Genomic DNA, 10,265 nt, shown 5'->3' with positions numbered 1-10,265 from the left:
GATCCACTGTTCAAGATTATAAATCACAGATCTTCTGATTGGAGGCATGACAGCAGAAAAAAAAAAAACGTTTTTCAAGTGAAATCCATCTATTTATTGTGTAACATTGTAAAACCTTCTTCATGAGGACTTACTGTGATCTTCAAACAAGCTCTCAGTGTTCAACCAACTGGATAACTTAGAATACATACACTGATTCAATAATGGGTTGAAAAAAAATAAAACACTCGGCACACGCTTTGCTTCACACGTTGACGTCCAAACATTCAAAAGGTTCCGTCAAACGTTTAAAATAACATCGTTTATAGGAAAGAAAAGCCGTTCTGCACTTTGAAAAGATACGAGTAAAACTTACACATATTAACACGTTGGATTAAAAAAACAGGAACGCGTCTTAAAGAGTTGAAACAAGCAGGAAAACCAGAAAACTATTATGGGATGTGAATAAATACTAGCGAGGTGTAAAGAGAAATGTCTCTGACTGGAGCCTCCAGCAGGGGACAGGGTCTTCATATTTGCTTGGAAAGAGGCTGAATGAAAAGAGGGAATATAATAATTTTTCACAATTGCGACAAGTAAATGCAGAATTAAAGGATAATGTCACTAATGCAGAAACAATACAGAGCAAGTCAAGCACACAAGGGATCGTCTGCATCTTCGGGATGAAGTTTGATGAGGCGTCCAAACTTTTTTTGAAACACCGTTGTTCGTAAATATTTGAGTCTGTGAAAGGTTTTGAAATGATTTGTAACCTGACTGTGTCCACCTCTCTGCAGTCTGTGGTGGATGGAACAGATCAGGCTCTTAGATTAAGCCTCCTGTTTGTCCGTATGGGACGTCCTCCAGAATATCCCAGGACATTTATTTTTTTAAGTCTTAGTGTCTGAAGTCTGGTCTGCTTCGCTTCCAGACGTCGCCCGGCCCTGAGCAGCTGCTTTCCCAGCAGCCTACATGATGGGGCAACTCTTGGTCTTGGTCTGCTGGAAGCACACGGCGGACACGTCCCCCCCGCTGTGAGACATCCTCTTGGCTCGGGACTTCCTCCTCTTGGAGTGTTTGCCGCTCTTGTTCACGCAGGCCAGCGTGGCCATGTGGAAAATGTCTCTGATGCTGTTCTCGGACTGCAGGGACGAACACTCCAGGTAGGGGGCGCACAGGTGCCTGGCTGTGTTGAAACCCTGAGAGGACAGAAGAAAACCTCTAAGCATTAGCAGACGGTCGCACTGAACCAGTTCACACGGAACATTTACAAAGAGAAAGTCTGAATCCTTGAAAGGGCTAATATTGTGCAAAATTCACTTTCTAATGGTTTTCCAAAAGTGATAATCGTCTCCATTCCTGGAATGACGCCCCAGAAATGAAGAAAATCTGTCATCTCACACTTAAAAGTGTGTTGTTCCAACCAGCCAATCAGAAATCCAACACTATATAGTGTCATCGGGGGTTTAGCCAATCCCAATCAAGGTAGTCCTTCCCTTTGACTCCTCCTACAATTAGGCAGCTCTGCTCTGGCACATGGCACCACGAGAGGAACTATTTCCTCCTCTTCCTAAGATGGGCATGTGTGGGCGGAGCCAGTCCAGCTCACACAGACACAGCAGATTCTGAATGCAGCTCCTATGATCCAATATTCAAAGGGGGGAAAATCAAGGAAAAGCTGAATGTGGAGCAATAAACTTTGAATAAAACGTTTTTGGACCAACGAGACCAAGTGAAAGTGTTGAAAAGCTGTATAATATAACCCCTTTAACATCTCATAAAAAGTGATCTGATCTGCATTCATCTCACAAAATGAGGAAAAATCTGACGCCCTCAGTCACATTCTTTGTAGTCAATAAGCTGAACCACATTTTTCCAGCAGCTGCAGATCGTCCATGAACAACTTTCCGCCGTTCCTCTCAGGGCACATTTCTCACATTCTTCTGCGGGTCCATTTCTTCTACATTCTTGCAGGCAAACGGCATCCTGCACTCCTGACTGCACCTTATGTAGAGAGTTTACAGTAATCCTGCCACAGTCTCAGCGGTATTCACGATTCCACCGCTTGTTAACGCTCTCCACAGAGAGATCAGAGGGAAGAACTCACCCCCTCACACACCACGGCACCGAGTGTGGGCAGAGAGCTGCAAGAGATGGAAACTCCGAAGATAAAATAAAAACCAGGAGAGATCCTGAAATATCTGTCTGAAACGTTTGTTCTCAACTAGGTTAACAGGCTGGTGCTTAATGGATGCGAACCAAGAACAGACTCAATGAGAGAAGTGTGTCAAATCCAATTCAAACTATAGAAAACCAGTCGAAACAAAAAGAAACTACACATCCACACATCAAGATCAACACCAGTCGACTAAAGACAGTCTGAACTGTGGAAACCTCAAGAGAACCGGTCTAAACATAAAAAGACAGTCTACAGACCGTCTAAACCTCAAAAACAGTCTTTATATCAAAACACCAGTCAACTAAAGACAGTCTGAACAGTCAAAACCTGAACAAACAGTCTAAAGACGGTCCTGAACTGTCTAAAATGAGTCCAGCCCTGAAGAAAACCAGTTCAAACATAAAGAAACCAGCTTAAACTTCAAACACCAGTGTAAACAGCCTATAAAGAGTCTAAGCAGTCAATAAAGGAAAAAAACCAGTCTAAACTTCAAAACATAAGTTTGAACAGTCCGTTTGTCTACAATTCAAACGAGGCAGTGGTTTTCTGTAGTTTAGACTGGGTTTAGTCCAGTTTTATGTAGTTTAGACTGGGTTTAGTCCAGTTTTCTATAGTTTCTGAAAACTGGCTTTAATCTAGTTTTCTGTAGTTTAGACCAGGTTTGGTCTGGGTTTCTGTAGTTTTGTCTGTTTTTCTGTAGTTGAGACGTTGTTTGGTTTGGTTTTCAGTAGTTTAGACTGGGTTGTCTGGTTTTCTGTAGTTTAGACCAGGTTTGGGCTTGTTTTGTCTGGTTTAGGCTGGGTTTATGGGCTTGGTGGCAGAGATTGGGAGTGAGGGCTGATCTCATCAGACAGGTGCCTGGGCTCCGGGCGGGCTTTAGTGTGGGCGATGGGCCACTGAAGTATCTCAGCCTGAAGTAAAGAACTTTATGTTCTTAAGATTCCTCAATCCAAAATAAAACTCTTTGGAGATGCAGCACATCAATTTGTTTAAAGGCCACCAAATAAAGCCCAGAAGGAAAAGCTCCAGCCCACCTACTGTAAAACATGGCAGAGGTATCATCATGCTGTGGGGCTGCTTTGCTGGTAACAGAAACAATATTATTGAGGAGAATATGTTAACGAGATTCAAAAAGTCAAGTCAAGATCACATCCAGCAGCTCAGAGCCAAAGAGAGAGCGATGCTTGTGACCTAAACCCAACTGAAAGCATTTGGAAAGGTTTCAGAAGCCATCAGCCGCCAGGTCTTCACATGGAGACTAAAGCTGTTTGTACTGGTGAGATCCCAACACCTACCTGGTCATATGATACCGGAGTCTGTCTGGTGTGAGACCTGGTGAAGAGGTCTGTTCGAAGGTCTAATTTACATCCGACCAGCAGCATCTTGGTCTTGGGACAGAACTCCTCCACCTCGGCTCTCCACTGCACAGAAGGAGCGAGCAGAGGGAAGGAATGGAACTTATTAAAAACGTCAAGATCGGCTTTTCTGAAATGGATTTCATCTAGAGCTGACACTAAAATTACTTTAGCAAAGAGCTTCTTTCACACTCTCACCTTCTTAAGGACGCTGTCCAATGTCTCTGGTCTGCTGATGTCAAAGCAAATGAGGACGGCATCAGCGTCAGGGTAAGACAGAGGCCGCACGTTGTCGTAGTACGGAGACCCTTCAATGGAAAGATGGCAAAGTTTGTTAGTTTTCTTAACAATATTGTTGGAGAATGAATCATCCACAAACCTCACCGTCCATCAGTGAGGATGACCGAGATCATATTCCTGTTTTTTTGTTGTGTTTTCTGTTGAACGTGTTACACCAGAACTTCATTGGCCTATATTCTATATTTGCTATATGAGTGAAATCCATTTACTCATTACGGTAGTGTGAATATGTCCTCCTGGCTGTAGGACTTGGATTTCACATGACAACAAAGAGACATTTATTGTAGAGAAAGAGGGCAGATATCTAGTAACAGTCAGCGGGTTTGATTGCAATGTTCACTGAGCAACTGACAGTGAGAGAGCTGGATGAGGGTCATTGAATGAAAGAAACATTGGTAAATAACTAGAAATAGAGGTTGGGACATCAGGAAGCCCCTGTGAAGAGCAGGAGGAGATGACGACACCCTGGACGGAGACTCACTGGTCACCATCGACCAGTTTAAATCCATTATTATTGTACTTTATTGTATAAAGTCGTCTTATTTTCAGCGAAGGGTAACACTATAATAATCCAGTGAGAGATATTAGTCCTATAAACACAAAATTCAATACTAAATTAACACACATAACCTACATTTCAGTACAGACACACCACCACCGAAAACCAGCTTTTGATCCAAACCACTGGAATATACAGGTATGGTGGAGGGAGCATCATGCTTTGAGGCTGCCTCTGAGATAGCTTCCTGAACCTCCACAGAGCTTTTCAAACTTCACAGAGAAGAGGAGTTATTCAAGCAGCCCTTTGCGTGTTTTAAGTATATGGTTTTACGTTCAGCTCTCCGCGTTGACCTGCGACGCAGATGTAGATCTGATCACATCTTTCACCCATTAATGCAGGAGACTAACGAGTTCCAGAGGATCTTGGAATACTTTTTCTTGTCCACGTTTTAATCACAAGTCAACATGTGACGAAGAAGAAGAAGAAGAAGAAGAAAGAAAAAAAAAAAAGTTTATTTTCCTTGTGGCTGATTTCAAAAGACTTCATCTTTACGCACGGCTTAAACAAGAACACAGAAGTAATCTTTGCTTACACAAATACGTCAACAGCTGCAGTGAGACGCGCTCGGAGACTTCTCAGAGTCTTTCATTCAGCGACTGTGAACTTTTCATCAAGCACCCAAAGAGTAAGCAGGCAGTCTTCAAAACTTTCTCTGTAAACCTGATCCGTCGCCTCTCAGAGCGACTTCACTGCCTCTTCAAGATGTTTGGAGCCCTGATGAGATCCAGATGCTCCTCGGAGGAGGAGGAGCGGCCCTGAGACGTCCACACAAACCAATCTAATTCACCCAAACACTGATTAAGGAGACGCACGACCCTGCAGACCCCGACGCCCCTCCCCCAACCCAGGGACCCTTGACACCTAAGGGTCCCTCCCAGACCCCCAACGGCCTCCAAAGAAATGCCAGGGCCCTACCCAGACTCCTGGTGGGCCTCCTGCAGGCCCTACCCCAGACCCCAAAGGCTTCCCTAACCCCACGAGGGCCTCCAAGGCCCCCGAACCTCCCAAAGGCTCCCAAGCCCCTCCACCTCGAGACCCCCGCCCAGTCCCCAGTTCCCCAAGGGCCCACGGTTCCTTCCACATTTTTCCACCAACAGACCCAGTTTGGGCTCCATGTAAGCCGTGATGAAATCTTCTCCCATCTGGCACGTTTCTGCCGTTAAACGGAGCGGCAGCTCTTGTTTTCACAGGCGGGGTCTCGAGGAGCTGCGGGATGAAGGGTTTTTCCACAAGAATGCTTGACGGAGAGAAATGAGGAACAGAAATGCTGAATTCAAAAAGAAAAAAAAAAAGAAAAGAAACCGAGAGAAGACATATTTTCCCTTTATGTTCCTCGACAGCTTCGACTTTCTTTGTTCCCATTGTTTTCTTTTAGGTCACAACAGTCCTGAGAGGAATGTAGATTTTAGCCTCAGGATAATTACAGTCGGGTTTTTAAATCTGAAGAGCACAGATTAATAAAAAAAATAATAAAAAATCTCATCTAGTTTAGGGATCACAGAGATGGAATATCTAAAAGATGTATAGAAAAAGTATGAAAAAGAACAGAAGAAGGAAAAAAAAACCTAACATGATCAAACAGGAAGAAGACATTATTCGTCACTCAAGTCCCAAAGACCAGTCTGAAGGTCTCCGTCCTTCCTATTTTAGACGTTGATCGATTACTGCTTCAGCAATCGACAAACGAAAAGCCCAAGTTACGCCTGGGAGAGATCTAAAACAAGCAGGAGACCCTCCAGGACCGGGTCTGGACACTCCCTGGTCCGGGGGATAGAAGGTGTTGCTGCACTTCCTGTCTCCATCTTCTCTGTGGAACTTGACCTCTGCGCTCCCTCGTCGTATACTGTGCATGTTCACAACGCAGCGGCATTCAAGCGTCCGAGCTTAGCGAAGCGTCGTCGGCCTCCCCCTGGCTCTATTCTGCTTTTCCGCGAGTCCTTCGGACTTCATGTGGAAACATGGTGGGACTCCATGAAAAAAACGATGGGCCGTGTTCGGAAGGTGTGGACGTCACAGACGTGTACTACCAACGAGCATTAGTGGTCTGCTGAAAACCCCGCCGCAGCGTTCGGTCCACAGCAGGTCGGGGTAATTCCCAAGGTGTCGCCTGGCTGAAGCTCTGCCTGTCGGAGGAGTCCAGCACGTGACTCCAGAGCTATTCTTCATCCCAGTGTGTGTGTGTGTGTGTGTGTGTGTGTGTGTGTGTGTGTGTGTGTGTGCGTGTGGAAGAATTTCATATGTTGGCTGCAGTGAAATCTGACTCTGGTTTCTATCCAGCGCCCGGCCTACATTCCAGACAGACGGCATCACAGACTTTCTGGGGAACTTGCGAGTATTGCAGGAATTACAGCTTACACCCTGTTTCACAACAGTCAGCCCACCCAGCCACCCACCCTAACACCCCCACCCCCACCCAGTGGGTAAAGAAAGGAGCTGAGATAAGACGTCTTTCTGCTGCACCCCGCGGAGAGACATCCACGGTCCTCATGCTCTCACCAGCAGCTTCAGGGGGGCAAGAGGGGGACGATTTGCCCCAAGTCACAGCTTTACAAGCAGAGGTGGATTTTGTACTGGGGGGGGGGGACGCTGGAGCTGCAGGGGGGTCTGACCACGTTCACCTTCAAAAATGCAGGGTGGGGTGAGCATGGATGAACGCATCAACAGTTTTTTTTTTCTGCAGGCCAGAATGTGCACCACTGACCCCCCCCCCCCCCCACCCGTCACTTCACCGTTCAAATAAAGCAGCAAAACTGTAAAACTCAAGACAAAAACAACTTAAACACTGAGATTAATGCGCAGCGGGTCTTTTTTCTTTTTCCTTGTTGCATTTATGGGATCACAGGAGCTTTATAGGAACACTTTAGTTGTGGGGCTCACGTGTTGTCATAATACATTCACTTATTTCCATCACAGGAGTGTTTGGCTCCGACTCCGCCGTCAGTAATAAATAAAACACACCTTGTGGCAAGTTGGTGAGTGGGAGTGGGAAAGTCCCACCAGGAAGTGGGAAAACACACCTGAACACGGTCCGAGTGGGAAAACCTCTCCCAGAAGATGAGGGATTAAAACCTTCACTTTATCTGGCAGCAGATCGGAGTCGTTCATTCCCTCGTTACTTACTCAATAATGAACACTGACAATGACGAGTCATCAGTTCTTGATATCGACGTCAGGACGTCTCATTCGGAATTTCTATATTCAGTCAGATCTAAACTCAGGTTTTTATTGGCCAACAGTTCTGAGCCGTGCATCAAATCTGGAAACCGTGATATTGGTGACGTGTGATCAACTCTTATCGAGTGTAAATGTCACATTCACGTTTTCTCCGGATTTTTAAAGGATTCACCAACAAAGATTTGAACCAGAAGGCGCCCGGAGAGCTCATAGTCTCTAATATGATCCAGATCTGGCTGGAAATTTAATCCATTCGTCTCTGTCCTGTCATCTGCCTTTAAAGAAAAATAAATAAAAAAAATCTAAACCCATCCACATGTCCCTGAGTTATCCTGTTAACCAACCAACAGCTGTGAAAACATGAAATAATCTACAGAACCTTCAGAACCCTTGGATTAGGGTTTCAGGGCCATTTAAAGGTACAAAGACTTTCTTTCTCTGAATTCTGGGATTAAAGTTCTGACTTTGATGTGGGATTTTGACTTTATGTGATGAGCAGATTTGAGGAGATAGTTCAGAGTGCTGGTGATGGACAGGTGAACTGCAGGGGAACTTCAGATGTCCTGGACTGTCTCCAAAATTCTGACTTCCCCTGAGCCTTTCTGTCCTCACCTATAGTGTCTGTCCTCACCTGAGGTGTCCCACAGCCGAAGCTCCACCCGCTGGATGTCCAAATCGAAGCTGGCCGTGTAGTTCTCAAACACGGTGGGCACGTAGCACTGCAGGGGACAAGACAGGACAGTCAGGATTGGGACAGGACGGTCAGGATGGGATGGGACAGGATGAGAGAGGATGGTCAGTAAAGACAGGACAGACAGGACGGGACAGGTCATGTAAAGTCAGGGCAGACAGGACAGGACAGGAACGTTGGGACAGGACAGGACAAGACAGTCATGACAGGACAGACACAACAGGACAGTTAGGACAGACAGGACAGTCAGGACAAGACAGTTAGGACAAGGCGGGACAGTCAGAAGAGTCAGAACAATCAGAACAGGACAATTAGGACAAGACAGGACAGTCAGAACAATCAGAACAGGACAATTAGGACAAGACAGGACAGTCAGGACAGGACAGTTAGGACAGTACAGTCAAGACAGGACAGAGCAGGTGAGATCCTGGAACAGCGGCGCTGCTCGCTCCCTCCCCCCGGCCAGAGACGCTTTACCTCGGGGAAACTGTCCTTGGCGAAGACGCTGAGCAGCGCGGTCTTCCCACACTGGCTGTCCCCCACCACCACGATCTTACACTTCACCTCGGAACCCATGAGGATCAGCCGGGGTGTCTGCAGGAGGACGGGGGGAGGAAGATCCAGGCTCTTCCCGGAGCTTCCAGGCGCTTCCCGGGGCAGAGGAGAGGCGGCGCAGCGGGGTGCTGAGGGTGGCTTGTCCCGCTGTGGAGGACGGAGGACGGGAGAAGAAGATCCAGGCTCTTCCAGGTTCTTCCAGGCGGTGCTGACGGTGCCTTGTCCGCTGTGAAGGACTCTCCTCCGGCTCAGACTCACACTGAACCCGCTCCTCTCACTCCGGCACGGGAGGGCGGTGCTGCTGGAAAATCCAGGAATTCCTGGCTGAACTGTCTCCAGGGAATAAAAACCCCAACCTCCAGGAATCTGAGCATGGGAGGGCATTCCTCCTAAAAGCCCTCCATCCTGGGGAGGGGCTCTTAAACAAGAACAAAAATAAAAAAAAATAAAAATCACAATTTGAAGGATTAAGGCTCTTAAACGTTACGTGTAATTAACAGAAAGTGTTTTATGGAGAGTCTAAAAAGAAAAGCACGTGGATGTTTTGAGGCAACATTCAAGTGTTTTGGTCTTTATCATCAAACTACAGTTTGTAAAGATCTTCAAGTGTCTTTACCGTTTATCTTACTCTGTATATTTCCTCAGATTATGTCTTGTTTTTTATATTTAAACTGTAAAACACTTTGGTCGACCTTTGTTGTTCTTGAACGTGCTAAACAAATAAAGTTGACTTAATGAAGCACAGAGAAAACCAATTTAAATCACTGAACAGTGTAAAAAAATAAATCAGTAACAGAAGGATTCAGAAATGATTCAAAGCCTCCAAACTGTAGAAACCAAACATGGTTTAGGGTAAAGATGGAGGTCTTCTTGTCTGCATTATTAACATTTTTAATCACTACATACTGCTGGAGAGTTTATGAAATCATATGGATGATAAGAGGGATATGTTGGGTAGTTTTTGCAGGTTTATATTTTGGTTGTGCGGCTCCATGTTTCTCCTCACACACAGTCGGCAGTGACTCAGTTCAGAACCATCAACCATGTTGATGTTTTGGTGCTTTTGTCCACCGAGGGGAAATCAGTGGAGGGAAAACGGGTGATTTTGGACCACCTTGGTGCTTTGAAAAACAAACATTGTCCCTCCAATATGTAATTTCAAGCTATGTGACGATGATACATGAAGAATTAAACTGCCCACCCTCCTGCAGCCTTCAATGGTCTGTATCCCCTTATATGTTGTGTGGTAACCTGCAAACAATGACTGGATGAATTTGCCCTCAACATTGTAAAATAACTGTTCGAAAAAGAGAAAAAAAGGAGCAGTTCTGTCAGTTTGAATCAAGTGGAAGCTGAATTCTCAGGTACTGGTGGATAGTTCGAATAGTCGACCACAGCCCGGTCACATTTCAGCAGTGGTTTCCAAACTGTGACTAACTGTTAGTGACAGACTGTCCTGCAGCTGATCTC

The 10,265-nt window shown here is 45.7% G+C and overlaps 1 protein-coding gene across 1 annotated transcript; it reads right to left on the bottom strand.

The window, feature by feature from the left end:
- Positions 1–75: 75 nt before the first annotated feature.
- LOC308118460 (rho-related GTP-binding protein RhoE-like) lies at positions 76–9,203 on the bottom strand. Its single transcript, XM_080477881.1, has 5 exons — positions 8,718–9,203; positions 8,181–8,268; positions 3,712–3,821; positions 3,454–3,579; positions 76–1,178 (listed from the first exon to the last, which is right to left on the bottom strand). The coding sequence occupies exons 1-5, from the start codon at positions 9,177–9,179 to the stop codon at positions 948–950; spliced, it is 1,017 nt and encodes a 338-aa protein (XP_080334007.1). The 5' UTR covers positions 9,180–9,203; the 3' UTR covers positions 76–947.
- Positions 9,204–10,265: the final 1,062 nt, after the last annotated feature.

The sequence above is a fragment of the Lipophrys pholis genome (genome assembly GCF_963383615.2).
Source record: "Lipophrys pholis genome assembly, chromosome: 13".
In the NCBI taxonomy this organism is placed as follows: domain Eukaryota; kingdom Metazoa; phylum Chordata; class Actinopteri; order Blenniiformes; family Blenniidae; genus Lipophrys; species Lipophrys pholis.
The sequence above is the reverse complement of the archived record's forward strand: the minus strand, read 5'-3'. Positions and strand labels throughout refer to the sequence as shown.

What these genes read in the sequence shown, in the direction of transcription:
- LOC308118460 (XM_080477881.1), bottom strand. Translation starts at nt 9,179, where the DNA reads ATGCCCTCCCATGCTCAGATTCCTGGAGGTTGGGGTTTTTATTCCCTG. An exon ending in CCAAGGACAGTTTCCCCGAG is followed by an intron (nt 8,269 to 8,717) that starts GTAAAGCGTCTC and finishes TGTCCCCTGCAG; the next exon opens with TGCTACGTGCCCACCGTGTT. An exon ending in TCGGCTGTGGGACACCTCAG is followed by an intron (nt 3,822 to 8,180) that starts GTGAGGACAGAC and finishes TTTCCATTGAAG; the next exon opens with GGTCTCCGTACTACGACAAC.